The sequence below is a fragment of the Carettochelys insculpta genome, chromosome 12, assembly GCF_033958435.1.
Source record: "Carettochelys insculpta isolate YL-2023 chromosome 12, ASM3395843v1, whole genome shotgun sequence".
In the NCBI taxonomy this organism is placed as follows: domain Eukaryota; kingdom Metazoa; phylum Chordata; order Testudines; family Carettochelyidae; genus Carettochelys; species Carettochelys insculpta.
This window is the reverse complement of record NC_134148.1, coordinates 10268256-10286135: the sequence shown is the minus strand read 5'-3', so window position 1 is coordinate 10286135 and position 17880 is coordinate 10268256. Positions and strand designations below refer to the sequence as shown.

The 17880-nt window shown below is 49.5% G+C and overlaps 1 protein-coding gene across 4 annotated transcripts in view; it reads left to right on the top strand.

Moving 5' to 3' along the window:
- Nucleotides 1-17880, top strand: part of USP3 (ubiquitin specific peptidase 3) — a 107804-nt gene that overhangs the window by 65125 nt on the left and 24799 nt on the right. For all 4 annotated transcript variants that reach the window (XM_075007023.1, XM_075007022.1, XM_075007025.1 and 1 more), the window contains 3 exons: nucleotides 5452-5535; nucleotides 7463-7544; nucleotides 12763-12845. In XM_075007023.1, the coding sequence (XP_074863124.1) occupies nucleotides 5452-5535; nucleotides 7463-7544; nucleotides 12763-12845 (249 nt within the window). The remainder of the gene's footprint in view (nucleotides 1-5451; nucleotides 5536-7462; nucleotides 7545-12762; nucleotides 12846-17880) is intronic.

Below are 17880 nucleotides of genomic sequence, written 5' to 3'. Positions count from 1 at the left end.
CAAGTCCTAGAAAGTAGGAGGAGGACTTCCACCAGGAAGCCCTATAAGCAAAAATGGACTCAATTCACTGCATGGTGTTCTACCAAGCAATTAGCCCCCCTTGCTGCGCATATACCTGTAATACTAGAGTATTTAGTGGACCTCAAGAGAGGTGGACTCTCCCTATGCTCGTTGAAGGGTCCACCTTGCCGCTATATCGGCTTTCAGACATGAAGAGGAAGGGCACACGGTGTTTGCCCATCCCATGGTTACCAGGTTCCTCAAAGGGCTGGTAAACCTATACCCCCCTCGGAAACAGCTTCCACCTTCGTGGAGCTTGGACCTGGTGCTTAATGCGCTAACGGTTTGAACCCTTAGCCACGGTTTGAACCCTTAGCCACGGTTTCCCTCTGTCTCCTTACGATAAAGACGACCTTCCTTCTTGCATTCACGTCAGCTCGGAGGGTGAGCGAGCTTCCAGCAGTCATGGCAACGCCACCCTGCAGAGTAATTTCCAAGGAGGCGGTAACCTTACGGCTGCATCCAGCCTTTGTTCCCAAAGTTTCTTCAGAGTTTCATATTAACGAACCTATAGTTTTACCCTCGTTATCGAAAGCCTCATAACTCCAACAAAGAGGTGCGCCTACACCTCCTGGACGTGAGGAGGGCGCTGGCTTTCTATATAGACAGGACTAAGTCCTTCCGGAAAACGGATAGACTCCTAGTCTCTCTCGCTCCCAAATCAAAAGGAGAAGGTCTCTCTTCGCAGAGAATCTCGAAGCACATCGTATCCTGCATAAAAATGTGCTATGAACTCAAAAAGACTCCTTTACTGGCCACGCCCAGGGCTCACCCCACTAGGGCGGTGGCGGCATCAACAGCCTTTTTCAAGGGCTTTGCGCTAATAGATATTTGCAGAGCGGCGACCTGGTCATTCTATGACACCTTCGCCAAGCACTACGCCCTTCACAGGGTGTTCCAAGAGGATACCCAGCTCTCGACAGCGGTCCTCTCGGGGACAAGCTGCACATGATCCGATTACCCACTTCCTATTTTGGGTTACTGCTGGGTAGTCAGCTAATGTGGAGCACCCACGGGGACACTCGAAGAAGAAAGAGAAGTTACTCACCATAGTAACAGTGGTTCTTCGAGATGTGTCCGCGTGGGTGCTCCACCACCCGCCCATCCTCCCCGCTTCGGATCCCTGTTTAGTGTTTTGCAGGAGCATCCCAGGTGGTTGGTCAAGGAACTGGCGGGGACCGGATCGCGTGTGTGGCCGGGAGCGTGCAAGGGAGCGGTGCGCACCGGCGCATGCACGGTCCAGCAGAAACTGCTTGGAAGATCCGACCTGTGGCGCCGGGGCGAGCCCGACACTTATTGTGGAGCACCCATGGGGACACATCTCGAAGAACCACCGTTACTACGGTGAGTAACTTCTCTTTACTGCACCAAGGTGAGTAACTTTGCTTTATGTAGTCATGTTAAAAAAAAAAAAAAAGCTTAGCAACTCCTGTAGTTGAAAGTTAACAGTTATCAATAGTTCAAAGTTTTACTTTTCCCACACTTCTGTGTGACGTGTGCTTGTTGGGTTGTGTGTGTGCAGGTGCTGGGGGCAGTGTGCAGGAGGCCTGCTAGGGATGGTCAGGGAGGTACTCAACGGGCCTCCTGATCAAAATATGCCCACAGGGCCTCTTGGACCCTGGACCCTCTCCTAGTGGGCCTGGTGACTGAGTGCGGTGGCTGGCTGGGGGTAGCTTGTGCCAGCTTTGACCACCCACCCCTGGACAAAGGCCTTCCCCTTGCTCTCCACGATGTTGTGGAGCATGCAACATGCTCCCACAACCTGGGGGATGTTCTGCAGGCTGATGTCTAGGTGGGTGAGGAGGCAGCACCACTGGCCCTTCAAGCAGCCAAAGGTCCTCTCCACCACCTGGCGGGTGTGGTTCAGGTGGCCATTAAACTGCCCCTGGCTGGCATTGCGGTGGCTGGTGTATGAGCCAGGACTGGAGCAGGTAGGCCTCATCTGTCACAAGGCAGAGAGGCAAGGTGGAATCCCCCAGCGGGATCTCCCTCTGGGGGATGTAGGTCCCTGCCTCCAGCCGGTGGCACAGACCTGAGTTCTGAGATACGTGGGTGTCATGGGTGCAGCCGGGCCAGCCCACATACACATCCTGGAAGCGGCCCCAGCTATCCGCCATGGCCTGCAGGGCCACCGAGAGGTAGTCCCTCCAGTTTATATATTGTCCCCTGCTGTGGTCTGGAGCGCTGATAGGGATGTGGGTCCGGTCCAGGTCCCTGAAGCAGTTCAGGAACCCCATGGCGGCAAAGCCCTCAACGGCTGCGTCCAGGTCCCTGATGTGGGTGACCCTCTGGAGGAGCAGGGCATTTAGTGCATGGACCACCTGTGAGTGTGTGCAGGGTGCCCCTAGCCCCTCCCCAGCCTTCCTTTCAGGCATCTCCCTCCCCTGGCCCCCACTGCTCAGTGTGTGTGTGCCCATGTCTTATCTCCATGATGATGGCCCCTACTGTGGCCTTGCCCAAACCAAACTGGTGGCCCACAGAGTGGTAGCTGTCTGGAATGGCCAGCTTCCAGACAGCTATGGCGACCCTCTTCTTGACGGTGAGGGTGCACCGCATCTGGGTGTCCTGGTGCCTCAGTGTGAGGGGTGAGCCACTGGCAGAGCACGAGGAAGGTGTGCCAGCGCATGTGGAAGTTCCGCAGCCACATATCATCGTCCTACTCCCACCACTCTGAGCTGGTGCGGTAGCTCTAAAGTCAGCAGAGCACCCAGCGGGGGCCGGACAGGGAAGCCCCATGGTCTGGGGCATCCCCATCTGCCCCCATGGCAGGGCTCCCAAGCCAGAAGCTGCAGGATGGCCTCCTGTGCAGCTCCTAGCAGGGTGCTTGCTCCCCAGGCGACAGCCTGGAGGGCTTCCTGCTGCTGCTGCTGCTGCTGCTGCTGGGGGTCCATCGCTGCTTGCAGTGAGTGTGCAGGTCTGGTGTCAGCTCTGTAGGATGGTGCTTTGCAGGCTGTGTGTGTCTGGGAGGGGCCCTGTAAAGGAGTGGTTTGTGTTGACCTGGAAGGCTTGTCTGCCCTGCGACCCCATTCTCAGGGTTTCCTTTTCCCTTATTTTGAAAGGGGCCATGTGTGTATAGAGGCTCTGATTTTCCATCCAGGGCGGCTCCTTTCAACGTTCCCCATCACTACTTCAATGTTGAACATCAGTGGCACCAGCTCTGGAGGATGTGTAGACAATATGCATCTAAGTAGCTTATTTCAATGTCTTCACACTCATCCGTCACTGTACAAGCAGAATTGGTTCCCAAATTTCTGCTTGTAGGCGAAAACTCATAAGACTGACACTGCATTCCCATTATAATACATATAAAAGTTTCCAATTCATTCTAAGGCCTTGTAACTTGACATAAACCAGTTGAGTTTAGGTACTTTTCTGATGTATTTAAATAATTTGGCAACAGAAATAGAATGTAGTTTATGTATGTTGAGCCGGGATTTCCAACCTATGGGTCGTTTGGGTCCCATTAGATTGCTAAAGCTGGCAGTTCCCAGCTTCATGCAGCTGTTAAAGAAGCCATTTGCAGTTTCTTAATACTTCTGCCTCAGGCAGATATCTATCAATAGCAATAACTGCTGGAGATACAGCTATTTCTGTCACTAGGGATAGCAGTTTCCTTACGCCTAGGTGCTAAAACCTTAACAATGGAGTTAATTGCTGGGAGCAGGAGGGCTGGGAGAGCCACCCAGCCTAGCATCCCCAGTGAAGAGGTTGTGGGAGGAGGAGGAGTGTCTAAGGCTGGGGCTGTTGAGGGATGTGGGGGAGGGGTCCTAAGAGTAGGGGAGGTTTGGGGCTGCAGGGGCGTGTAAAGCTGGGGGCAGTTTGGGGCTGCTGGGGGTGTGTAAGCCTTGGTGCAGTTTGTGGCTGTTGGGAGGGGTCTAAGGCTGGAGGAAATTTGGGGCTTCTGGGTGGGTTTAAGGCTGGAGGCAGTTTGGGACCATAGGGGACAGTTAAAAGCTGGACACAGGTGAGGTCTATGGGGAGGGCGGGGGTTCTAATAGAGTGCACTTAGGAATTCCCCAGGGGTTGTTCCTGCAACCCCTGCATAACTCGAATCTTCCTGCAAGGGGAGAGGAGCCAGGAACCACCAGGGCTGGTCAGTTTCCTGGCTCTCAGAGTGGCAGGAGCTCAGAACCAGGGGCAGGCTGGTTCCAGTCTCCCCATGGCTTGCGGGACATGGAAACTGATCAGCTCATGGCTGGTAAGTTTTGTTTCCCGCCATTGCAGGGGAGGGAACCAGGCTAAGAACCTTCTCCCTCTCTTGCCCCAGCTGAAGGGCTGTCAGACAGCTGCATGTCTGAGGGAAGGGAAGGAGAGGGCTCCAGCTGTGGGTCTCCCCACCCCCAGCCAGGGACCCCACAGCTGGAGCTGAGCCAGCCGCAGGTCTGTGGGTGTCCCCGGCCAGGGACGCCGCTCATGTAAGCGGGGGAAGTTCACTCATATAAGGTGCGTCTACACTAGCTGGCTACTTCGAAGTAGCTGGCACAACATTGAAATAGCACATGTTGCGTCTACATGCACCGTGCACTATTTTGATGTTGACATCAACTTTAGGTGGCGAGACATCAAAATAGCTCTTCCTATCCAAAGATGGGAATAGTGCCCTACTTCAACATTGAACGTCGAAGTAGGGTGTGTGTAGATGATCCACGTCGCCTTACATCAAAATAGGGTCCTCCATGGTGGCCATCAGCTGAGGGGTTGAGAGACGCTCTGTCCAGCCCCTGTGGGGTTCTGTGGTTGCCGTGTGCAGCAGCCCTTATCCCAGGGCTTCTGGCTCTGCAGACCTTGTGCTGTGCAGGCCGTGTGTGTCTGGGAGGGGCCCTTTAAGGGAGCAGCTTGCTGTTGCCCCAGAAGGGCTAGTCCAGCCTGTGATCCCGTCCGTAGGCTTTGCTGGCCCCTTATTTCGACAAGGAGCACTAGTGCGTGTGGATGCTCTGCATTTCCTTCCGGGGCGGCTCCTTTCGATGTTCCCCCTCGCTACTTTGATGTTGAACGTCAATGGCACCAGCCCTGGAGGATGTACAGACGATACGTGTCGAAGTAGCCTATTTCGATGTTCTTACTTCAAAATAGGCTACTTCAGCGTAGTGTGCTAGTGTAGACATAGCCATAGTGAATAAAGGTATGTATTTATGTTCCTCGTATTAGCAAGTACTCATAAGTACTCATTAAATGAGGGATGAGTGTACTTCAAAATAAGTTACTTTGATGTAGCGTTCTAGGGTAAACGTAGCCCTTGTTTCAGATCCCTACATCTCATACACTAAATACCTATTGCCTGCAGGACTTGCTGCTCTAGTCACGTGAGCCCATGTGCTGTATCTAGGCTTTGCAGTGCTGTGCTTCGCTGAGACCCGTTACAAATGTTGATTGATTTTGTTTTTCTTGTAGTTATCGCTGTGATGATTTTGTAGTCAATGATACCAAGCTGGGCCTGGTACAGAAAGTCAGAGAGCACCTACAGAACTTAGAAAAGTAAGTAATATGCTTAACTCTCCACTCCCTGCTATGTGCTGACTTGGATATTTGTTCATGTGAATGTTTGTTTTTTCTTTCTGTATGTTGTCCTTATGCAAGCCTGTTTGTCACGTAACAAAGATACCAGTGTTAAGGGTTGGGATGACTTCTACGTTTTAAACTCATGGAAATGCTCTTAACAGGCAGCTTTTTCCCATGTGATGACTGTTGCATTCAAACATGTCCTTGTCAAGAAAGTGTGGGGAAACATCGTGCCAAGAAGGAGACATGGGTTTCCAAAATTCGAGTTGGTTGCTGGAACAGAGCATGTAAAGTGGAAATATCTTGATAAATGTTAACTGCATGGTCTGGGTTCTGAACCTCTAAAGGTCTTGAGCTTAGTTATAGATGAGCAGTGCTTAATTATGACTTTTCTAATCTCTTATACTGAGAAATATTATAATCTTCATAATACAGATGCTGGAACTCTTCAGGAGGGCAAAATATTAGGGATTTCATAGTTTGCTGGGACACTTTGCAGGATAACTTGTCTGAGTCTAGACACACTCAGATCCTTACAAATATTGTTTGGCTGCCACAGAGTTCAGACACCTACACCACTAAGAAATGGTTGTGCTGTGGGAAAATCTTCTGTTACTGCTATGCTAAGTGTATCATTTTGACATCAGAATCCCTCCTGTTTGGCATTGTCCTAATCTGACACCCTCCCCACTTCCAGTTGCTGTCTCATTGAATGAATCTAGAAAACCTAGCACTCATTCTTTTTCATTCCATTTTGTCCGGGTTGACGTAAAGCGTATAACACGTGGGTGAGGTATGTATTTAATATTCAGGGAAGCATTGAAGGAAAATCTTCAACTTAAGTTTTTCGGAGGTGAAGCTTCTTGCTGTCAAGGCCAATGCATGGCTAGCTGCTATGTCCTAGAATGAAAGTCCATTGGAGTGACTTCATTGTCAAAAGGATTTTAAACTGCAGCTTGAAACAACAAAGGAAATACTGAAGAACGTTGCCAGAGTGTGCTTCTTGTCTTCAGCTTTTTAAATATTTTGCCTCTTGGCTGGTGCCAGAGTACTCTTAAAGGAACACTGTTATCCTAAAATGCACATTTCTGTCAAGGAACTTGCTTTTTGGGAGTCTCAGGTCACCCTGCCCTTACAATCACTGATATATTTTGCACATAGCTGTGGGGGACCTAGACACACTAGATCACACTGTAGTGGTGTATTGTCTAATTTCTTTTGAATAACTAAGACAATTTGCTTATTGCTTGGGCACTTTTTCTTCTAATATCTTGCTTTTATAGCCTTTAATATATACTTACTGTAAGTGACTAACATTCATTAGCAACATAGGAAGCCCTGGGTGCATTACACCTGGCTCGCAATATTTTTTTAATAATGGACTTTTTCAATATAATATTTTTGTGCTTGTCTAAAAGAAACTACAAAGCTTTGTGGTGATGGTCAAATTGTTTTCTGCTTTAAATTGGTTGGTTGGGTCTGTAGACTGATTATTTTAAAGTGTCTTTCTAGTGCTCTGAAGAGATACTATTGACTGCAAGAAGTGCCACTGGAGAAATTCTATACGAGATGTCCCTTTTGATTAAAAAAAATTAAGTTTATTTCAGATCAGAAGTTGCATGCTAATTAGAACATGCTTCAGGATACCCACTGAAGCATAACCTAATTACATTAATTTGGATACTAGACACTAATAAAACAAACGTTCATTTTGAGCCTGTGCTCAAATATTAAGCATTTATTATACCTCTGTAAAAGCAAGGGGAGGCTTTCTGCCAGTAAATGTTAGTGATGTATTCCAGATATACCTGTTAGATATTAAGGTGAATGAGACTCATCTTGTCCATTTCATATTGTATTTTATAGTAACTAACATTTTAACTAATTTATGCCTTTACTATAGTTCAGCTTTTACAGCAGACAGACATAGGAAAAGAAAACTATTGGAAAATTCATCTCTGAACAGCAAGCTATTAAAAGTAAATGTAAGTACAACACTTTGTTTAACGGAGTGTCATCAGCTTATTGAGGCTCAATACAGGCCTAATGTTGACCTAGTTCTAAAGTGGCTACAGTCTGGCTTCCAGTTGTAAATGCCATGTATTTATTGTATGTCTCTGCTGTCCTCATATGGAGAGGTGACTCCTCATTTCTTTTTCAGAAATTGCTGGTGTCTTGTAATCACAGTAAACTGTTGCTTAGCCGCATCAGTTAACTAGAAATCAGATGAAAAGCAGAGGTGGGAAAGAGACAACTTGGCATACAAGTACAACATTCAAACAGTCAGTTTCAGAAAAAAGGATGCATACTGTTCCTCCACGTCCGATAAAATTCAGATTTAATATTGCAAAGTAATGCATATGTGGGGAGAAAAGTCCCAGCTATACATGCAAAATATTGGTTCTAAATCAGCTGGGTAGCCTCTTAAGAAAGGTATCTTGGTGTCATTGTCAATAGTTCGATGAAAACATCTGTTCAAAGTTTAGCATCAGTGAACAAACAAACAAAACCTCTTACCAGTATCTTAGGAACCAAAGAAAGGGGTCAAACAATAGAAAATGCCATCATGCTGATTTGTAAATTAATAGTATGCTCACAACTTGAATGCTGTGGAGCAATTTTGGTTGTCCCATCTCAAATAAGATAAATTAGGGTGATCTGGACACAAGTCAATGCTCTGAATGTACCTAAACCATGACTGCTGGACAGTGGATAACTCATTCAATAAATTGTCCTGTTCTGTTCATTCCCTTTGAAGCTGCTGTTGGAAGACAAGATACTGAGCTAGAGGGGCCATTGATCTGACTCAATATGGCCATTCTCTTAATGGATGTTTGAGTAAAATTTTCAAAGGGGTTTAATTCCTGTTTTTAAAAGTGACTACAGGTGCTTTTGAAAATATTACCCTTTGTCTCTGTTTCCATCTTGCCTTCTGCTCCCACTTGTTTGTGGATGTTTGGTGGAGGGCATACCACTCTTACTTCTGTTTTAAAGCACTCCGGGGGAGTGTCCTCTGTCCTTGGTGGGGCTGCATGTATAACAAATTTAAAGGGCAAGAATGCAATAAAACGTGGCCCTCAGGAGCTGTAGTTGTAGTGCTCAGCCACCAGTGCTACAGTACTGATGCATAGACTTGCTTCTCCATAAAGATATCTTACCAGCAGAGGCAGGAATTCTCCAGAGGCGTTCATGTTCTGAGTTTCAGACATCTGACAGCTGCTGTCTTGGAAAGTCTGTAGCTTCAGTTACCTTCAAAATGGGCAGCTCTGGTTAGTGGCTCTCTTTAACTGATAAGAAAATTTATCAGGAAACATGAGGAGGGAAGTGTGCACGATACAGCTTTTTTGGCTTTAGAACCACACAAATTCACAGTGTCTGGAAAATCAGAAGTAAAACTACAGCTGATATACAGCAATTCAATCTTCTGAATTAGAAAATATTATCTGAATGGAGCTTATATCCATTTTAAAATCTGCTTTCTTTCCTGTCAAAACAAAAAAGCAGTCAAGTAGCACTTCAAAGACTAACAAAATAATTTATTAGGTGATGAGCTTTTGTGGGACAGACCCACTTCTTCATACCAGAACAGACTCAATATTTAAGGCACAGAGAACCACAAACAGTAATCAAGGAGGACAAATCAGAAAAAAATGATCAAAGTGAGCAAGTCAGAAAGTAGAGAGGTAGAGGGGTGGTGGAGGAGGAGGTCAAGAATTAAATGAGGCCAAGTATGCAAACGAGCCCCTATAGTGACTCAGAAAATTCCCATCCTGGTTTAACCACAAGCCGGTTAGTCAGCATTTTAATGGAGTGGGCCATTCTGTTAACGACTTAAGAGTTTGCGCGTTAGTGAAGAAAAATTTTCGCACCATTCTTGAAAGGGAGACAGCCGAGCTGTCTTTTATATTCAAATTCGGCACATTAACACGTGGTTTGAACCAGGATGGGAATTTTCTGAGTCATTATAGGGGCTCGTTGGCATACTTGGCTTAATCTAATTCTTGACTTTCCTCCCTCCACTCTCTGATTTGCTCACCTTGATAATTTTTTTTCTGATTTGTCCTCCTTGATTACTGTTTTTGGTTCTCTGTGCCTTAAATATTGAGTCTGTTCTGGTATGGCTATGGTCTGAAGAAGTGGGTCTGTCCCACAAAAGCTCACCTAATAAATTATTTTGTTAGTCTTTAAAGTGCTACTTGTCTGCTTTTTTGTTTTGATAGTATATAGACTAGCACATCTCCCTCTCTGTTGCTTTTTTCCTGTTTTATTAAAAAATTAATGTTGCCCATTGCCTATGCTGGCATGTTGGATCAGTGTCTAGAAAAAGTGGGGCAGAGGGTATTTGCTGTTTACCCAGGGATGGAATGGGGAAGAGCACCTAGAAGGCATTGCAGGAGTTGGGTTTTTTCATATTGAAAACAGGGCTTTTTAAAAAGCATATTGCAATTTTTCAACTTCTGGAATGCTAATTAATGCTGAGTTTTCTGTCTAAATATTATAAATATTCTCATGCTGTTCACTTTTCATCTTTACCTACAACTTCAGCTTTTCAGAGGTGGAGCCATGTTAGCCAATAGCTTCACAAAAAACAAGCAGTCCTGTAGCACCTTTAAAGACCAACACATTTATTTATTAGGTAATGAGCTTCTGGGGGGAAGACACACTTCTGAAAGTCTGGGAGACTTTAAAATGCTGCAGGACTGCTTGATTGTTGTGACTTAAGCTTTTGTATATTGTTTGTGGTAGTGTTAATATCGCTAACGATATCAAAATACCAGCCAGTGCTCAAATTACAGAACCTTTCTACCATTGTCCCTACTTGGAAGTATTCTGCTCTTGGGCTGTGTCTACACTAGCCCAAAACTTCAAAATGTCTATGCAAATGGCCATTTCAAAGTTTACTGATGAAGCGCTGAAATACATATTCAGCGCCTCATTAGAATGCCAGGAGCCGTGGCACTTCGAAATTGACGCAGCTTGCAGCCGTGCGGCTTGTCCAGGCGGGGTTCCTTTTCGAAAGGACCCCCATCAACTTCGAAATCCTCTTATTCCGATCAGATAGGAATCCTCTTATCGCTATCAATTTTGAAGTGCTGTGGCCGCCCGCTTTCTTATGAGGCGCTGAATATGTATTTCAGTGCTTCATTAGTAAACTTCGAAATGGCTATTTGCATAACCATTTAGAAGTTTTGGGCTAATGTAGACACAGCCTTGTTGTCAGTTCTGGAGACTGAAGGTTGAAAGTTCATCATGCTGTTGTTATGTAATATATTGATTTTGACTAAAACACAAGTGAAAAGTATTTAGGAATAAAAGATGGCTAGAAACCCCCACCTTTATGTGGCAAAACTCAATTAGCCTGTGTGGTGCATTCCTCTAAATTGTCAAAAGCTGATAGGCCAACAAAGGGACATGCCTGCTCCTTCAGCTCACAGTCTTTTCAATTTCAGTAGCTTCCCCCAAAATGCTGTTTGCTTTCCTTTGGGATGCTGAATCCTGTTTAATTGGTTAACCAGTTAAACATTAGGTCTACTAATTAAACAGGTGTATGTGTGGGGAGTGGGGGGCCTACTGTGGACCGGGCTTCTGTGGCTGGGTTGGAGTGCCCCTGCTCGTGGAATGCCAGGAACCAGGGCTGCTCTGGCCTGGCTGGAGTATCCCTGCCTGTGGCAGACTTCAGTACAGCTGGAGCAGCCCCTGTCCACAGCGTCCTCGCCCAAGAGCACTCCAGTTGGGCTGGAGCAGTCCCAGTCTGGGGTGGGGCAGGGAGTCTAGCCTGGCTGGGCTGGAGCAGCCTCCCCTGCTGCCCTTACCCCCTGGGGCTGGTGTGGACAGGACCACTGTGGCCTGGCTAGAGTTTCTCCCACCCATGGTGGCCCTGCGGGCCTGGAGCAGTTCCATGCCCGTGGTGGTAGTTTTCCTCCCAAACACAAAAGCCCAGTGCTGGGATCTCATGAGGGGTTCTAGAAGAGCAAACCCATTCCACATGGTGGCATGGGGAGTCAAGGTGACTGGCAAGGAATTAGTTATGAAGTGATTTTCAATAGTCCCTTAGGGCGGGGTAGTGAACTTTTTTTTTGGGTTGTGGGAGAAGGAAAAATTAAAGCCAGAGCTATTGATAGGGAGGGTGCCTGGAGCAGGCTGGGGGTGTTGATCTGGGTCAGAGTGGGGTGCAGGGGTTGGCTGAGGATGTGTGTGGGTGGGGTCTGGTTGGGACAGTGGTTGGGAGTCTGTGCAGGCCCTCAGGGTGGGGGTGTTGGGCCTAGATGAATGGAAGGGTGCAGGAGGAAGAGGTGAGGGGTCTGGGAGGGAGGCGGGGTAGGAGCAGGGTGTTGGTGGGAAGTCTGGATGGTAAGGGGGTGCTGGGGAGGGGTCTGGGTGGAATGGGGTGGAAGGTTTGGGGTGGGGGATATAGGAGGGGGAGCAGTTAGGGTGGAGGTAGAAGTATGGGGGGGTGAGAGTGAGGGTCTGGATGGGAGGGGGCGCAGGGTCTGGGTGATGGGTACAGCTTACCTGCTCACCCCTAGATGCATATGGCTATGCACCCCCTCCCTCTGCTGGCAATAATGGCCTCTGTTGCTCAGAGCTGAAGGAGGAAACCTTCAGCAGGCTGCTGAAGCCACTGCTGCTCCCCTACTGCTGCTTCCTGCAAACAACTCTCCCATTCCCCTATCCCCACTGGCAGAATTTGTGGTCTGAATCTGGACCTGTGAGGCTTGGGGCTCCAAGCCATACAACCCACTATGGGCCGAATGCTATGGATGGGAACCCTGAGCCTCAGGGTCTGGATCCAGAAAAACTGTGGTCTGGTTCCTGACTGCAGGCCAGGGATTCCCCACCCCTTCCTTAGAGAGATTGGCATGCTGCTTCCATTAAACAGCTTTGGGAATTGGGTACCTAGCTCAGATGCTGAAAATCCAGAGCAGCCTGAAGTGGGTTGTTATAAAGAGCGAGTAAAACATTTTCTTAAAGCAGGGAAAATCCCAAATGTCCTGTGAAGGCTTATTTAGATGGTGAAAATGGAAATTTTTCCATCATATTTCAGCTGGGTAGATAGTTAATTACCTTTTAGAACCTTTGAATTGGTCATGTTGTAGGCTTGGCTCCCAGCCATCCTTAGTTCTGCTTCCATGTGCACTGCTGTTTGGGGGTGGAGGAGTAGCACTCTCTTTTTTTAAGTTACCATTTTCTTCTGGTTCCCAGGGAAGCACCACTGCCCTTTGTGCTACAGGCCTGCGCAATCTGGGGAATACGTGTTTCATGAATGCGATCCTTCAGTCTCTCAGGTATTAGTCATGTTTTATATGCAGTCATCTCAACAAATTCTTGCCCTGGCCTTGAGGATGATTTGGTGATCCCTGTTCTGCAGTGCAAGACGAGAGGCCAGCAGCTTCTCTTTCTCACTCATGTCCCATAGGACTGTTGGATGGAGGGTGCTGTCCTGTGATTGATTCAGGAGTAGCAATTTATGTTCAGACGAAGCCTCTATTTCCACAGCTTGAAGCATATGGGCTAAGTTCCCTGTAAGCTGCACAGCTGAGTGGCCATGCAGCTGCCTATTTAGTATTGTGCAGGCAGTAAATTAAGCCACACAAGCCTTGGTCCTGTGGCAACCGGGGGAGGGCTGCCCCATTCCTGGTCTGAAATGAGCCCACTCTCCAACTGTCCAGGCCACTGGGCTCCAGCCTAGACCCTGCCACATGCAGTCCAGCCCCAATCTGGCTCCTACCATGGATGATATGGGGACTGAGAGGATGGTAAGGTGCAGGATTGGGCAGGGGGTGGGCAGTCTGAGGGTGCATAAGGGTAGTGGGGGTGGGCATTTACCCGGCACAGCTTCTAGCGGGCACACCTGGCTCCAGGTCCCCCTTGCCCCTCTCAGGCACTGTCCCCCGGTGCTCTTATTGACTGCAATTTCAGCCAATCAGAGCAACAGGGGAAAGGCCTCCAAGCAGCGCTTCTAGATGCTGCCATTCCCCCAGCTGGGATGAGGGGGTGTGACACCAGTGGTAGCACATGGGGCTGCTTCTTCCCCTGCAGCCAGGCAGAGCCCATGGGCTGAATCTGGCCCCATTTTGCCTGGCTACAGCTCGCAAGGCTCAGGGCTCCACACCCTCCACTCCACAGCAGTCTGGATACTGGCAAAGGGAGGGAAAGCCTTGAGTGTCGTGGTCCAGACTGTAGGTTCGTTGGTTCCCCACCCTTATTCTAGATGATTTATTAGGTGATGAGCTTTCGTGGGGCAGACCCACTTCTTCAGACCATAGACATACCAGAACAGACTCAATATTTAAGGCACAGAGAACCAAAAATAGTAATCAAGGTTGACAAATCAGAAAAATATAATCAAGGTGAGCAAATCAGACAGTAGAGGGGCAGAAGCGGGGTGGAGGGGAGAGAGTCAAGTCAAGAATTAGATAAAGCCAAGTATGCATACGAGCCCCTATAATGACCTAGAAAATTCCCATCCCAGTTCAAACTGTGTGTTAATGTGTCAAAATTGAATATAAAATAGAGTTCAGCAGCCTCTCTTTCCAAACTGTTGTGGAAATTCCTCTTCAGTAAGACGCAAACTTTCAGGTCATTAACAGAATGGCCCGCTCCATTAAAGTGTTGACTGACAGGTGTGTGAATCAGGAGTGTTTTTATGTCTGTTTTATGCCCATTAATTCTTTGTCTAAGACAGTCTGAAGTCTGTCCAATATACAAAGCATCTGGGCACATGATGGCATATATGATGTTAGTTTAGGAACATAAGAATGTGCACCCTTACCACCGGACTATCCAGTTACGTGGACTCCCTAGTCAAACCCTATGCCACCAACACTCCCAGCTATCTCCGAGATACCACTGACTTCCTGAGGAAATTACAAAACATCGGGAAAAGTTCCTGACAACACTGTCTTTGCCACCATGGACGTAGAGGCTCCGTACACTAATATTACGCACAAAGACAGATCGCAAGCGATCAGGAATACCATCCCTGTTGTCACCACAGCCAATCTGGTGTCTGACCTCTGTAACTTTGTTCTCACCCACAGTTATTTCCGATTTGGGGACAATTTATACCTCCAGATTAATGGAACCACTATGAGCACCCACATGGCCCCACAATATGCTAATATATTTATGGCTGGCCTGGAACAACGATTCCTCAGCTCTCGTCCCCTATTACTCCTCGTCTACTTATGATACATTGATGACATCTTTATGATTTGGACCCATGATATAGAGACTCTAGAAGAATTCCACAGAGACTTTAACATTCTGCACCCCACCATCAACTAATGCCTTGACTACTCCATGTGAGAGAGACATTTCGTGGACACTACAGTACAAATCAAGGATGGCCTGATTGGTACCACACTCTACCAGAAATCTGCGGATTGCTATACTTACCTACATGCTTCTAGCTTCCATCCTGCACACACAACTAGATCCATTGTTTGCAGTCAAGCCCTTAGGTACAGACGCATTTGCTCTGATCCTACTGACACAGAGACCAAAAACTACAAGATCTTTACCAAATATTCATAAACTTGAATTACCCATCAGGAGAAATAAAAAAACAAATTCACAGGGCCAGATGAATACCTAGAGACCAGCTACTCTAAGATCGGCCCAAAAAAGCCAAGAACAGAACACCACTGGTCATCACCTACAGCCCCCAACCCAAACCTCTGCAATGCATTATTAAAGACCTACAACCTGTCCTTAATCAGGATGCCACACTCCAGAAGGCCCTAGGTGACAGGCCTGTTCTCTACTACAGACAACATCCCAACCTTATCAGGATTCTCGCCAAAAACCACAGTCTATACTGCAGGAACACCAGTCCTGGAACTTTTCCTTGCAACAAGGCCCGTTCTTCTTCGAGTGTCCCCGTGGGTGCTCCACATTAGGTGTCGGGCTCGCCCGGCGCCGCAGATAGGATCTTCCAAGCAGTTTCTGCCGGACCGCGCATGCGCCGGTGCGCGCCACTCCCCCGCGCATTCCCGGCCATGTGCGCGATCCGGTCCCCGCCAGTTCCTCTTAACCGCCGTCGGCTGCAGACGGAATCCAACTAGGCTAAGGCCAAGTAGTGTATTCAACGACTTTATCTGTTTTTTCTTAAAGTTTTTTTCAGGCACTTAGGCTACTATAAGCTAGCCGGTTGTTATTTTGTAAAAAACAAAAAAACAAAAAAACAACAACGAACAAGCTAGGAGAGGGACAGCTCAGCCAGTCCCAGTAACAAGCGCCGGAGGCCAGGAGCTAGGGCTATCAGCCCTCCTGCTAAGGCAGGCCATCGGACGGGGAAAACGGCACAAAGAAGGTGCTAAGTACCCACTTAAAAACTCAAAGACTCATCAACAATGTCCTCTTCAGGCTTTTAAAAAAAAAAAAAAAAAAAAATGCTGCTTCTTGATAAGGCCCTCCAGCCAGAAGCGCCGGAGCAGCCGCAGCAGGAGGGACCCTCCGGGGCCCTTAAAAGGAAAGCTGCCTCCCTCACTCCATCAGCGCAGAAACGGAGGAAAGTATCTCCAGCCCGATCCCTGCCGGCAGCAACAGCGAGCGGGACGGGAGGAGCAAGCAGCCCCCAGCCGCAGCAACAGCTGATCGGCGGCGGCACGGGGAGCCACGTGGAAACGGCTCAGCCTCCGATACTCAGCCAGCCGCCCCGCACCGCAGGCAGGGCGGCGGCTAAGCAAACGCCGGTACCGGCGGCACCGCAGGCAGCGGCACCGACCCCTGGGGAACCGGCGGTGCAGAGCGCGCAGGCACGCAGCCTGCTGGCACCGGAGAACACCGCACATGCGGCATCGCCCTCGAGCGTGCCGAGCTCGGTGCGGACGGGGCCGGAATCCCCTGTATGCTCCCCAGCCCGATCCCTGCCGGCAGCAACAGCGAGCAGGACGGGAGGAGCGAGCAGCCCCCAGCCGCAGCAACAGCTGATCGGCGGTGGCACGGAGAGCCACGTGGAAGCGGCTCACCCTTCGATAATCAGCCAGCCGCCCCGCCCCGCAGGCAGGGCGGCGGCTAAACAAGCGCTGGTACCGGCGGCACCGCGGGCAGCGGCACCGACCCCCGGGGAACCGGCGGTGCAGAGCGCGCAGGCACGTAGCCTGCCGGCACTGGAGGACACCGCACGTGCGGCACCGCCCTTGAGCGTGCCGAGCTCGGTGCGGACGCCGGAATGCCCTGTATGCCCCCCAGCCCGATCCCTGCCGGCAGCAACAACGAGCGGGACGGGAGGAGCGAGCAGCCCCCAGCCGCAGCAACAGCTGATCGGCGGCGGCACGGAGAGCCACGTGCAAGCGGCTCACCCTTCGATAATCAGCCAGCCGCCCCGCACCGCAGGCAGGGCGGCGGCTAAACAAGCGCCGGTACCACCGACCCCCGGAAAACCGGCGGTGCAGAGCGCGCAGGCACGCAGCCTGCCGGCACCGAAGGACACCGCACGTGCGGCACCGACTTCGAGTGTGCCGAGCTCGGTGCGGACGGGGCCGGGATCCCCTGTATGTCAGGGGCGGAGTTACCTCCTCAAGGGAGGGGGAAGACTGCACACAAGAGGAGGCATTGCAGCCCCTCTCCGCACAGGGCTGTGTAGTTGCTTTCTCACAGCCCTCTGCTATGTTGCAGACTCCAACTAGAAGGCAGGGGTCCCCTCTGCAACCAGCCTCACCCTGGCTGGGACCACCTCCACCCTTCCTGGGATTTGAACCGCTGGACTATTAGGCAAAGTCGCTCTCTCCGGGGTCTCGACGGTCTCCCTCCCCCAGACGCAAAGGGTATGCACCAAGGGAGTGGTCTAGGTCACCTTCCCAAGACCAGTGCTTATACTGCCGTGGTCGCCCCTACCACGCAGGGCATAGACACCATCGGCAATCTACTAGGGAAAGATCCCTACGAACGATCTCGTACCCCCGAGGGCAATTGCGACCGGGGACAGAGACTTAAGCATCTCAGGGGGGACTGGTTATGGAACCCCGAGATTTTTCCTCGCACACCTCTAGTGAGAGGGTGTACCATCATCAGCAGGAACCGGAAGGGTCCAGAGAGACGTACCCCAGCGGTTCCTCGCTTTCCTCCCCGGATGAGGCTACGGCCCCGGGGGGGCGTCCATCCTCCGGACGATCTCAAACAGTTCCAAGAGCTCTTTTACGAGGGTGGCCTTCACGCAAGGCTTCCAGACAGCAAAGGTGCAAGAGCAACACCATAAGCTCCTCAAAAATCTGAGACCTCCGGCCTCCTCCAAAATAGCAATACCGCTGATGACGCAATCTTGGAGTCTGCCACTATGATATGGCAGACTCCTGCGACTATTCCGCCTGTCCACAA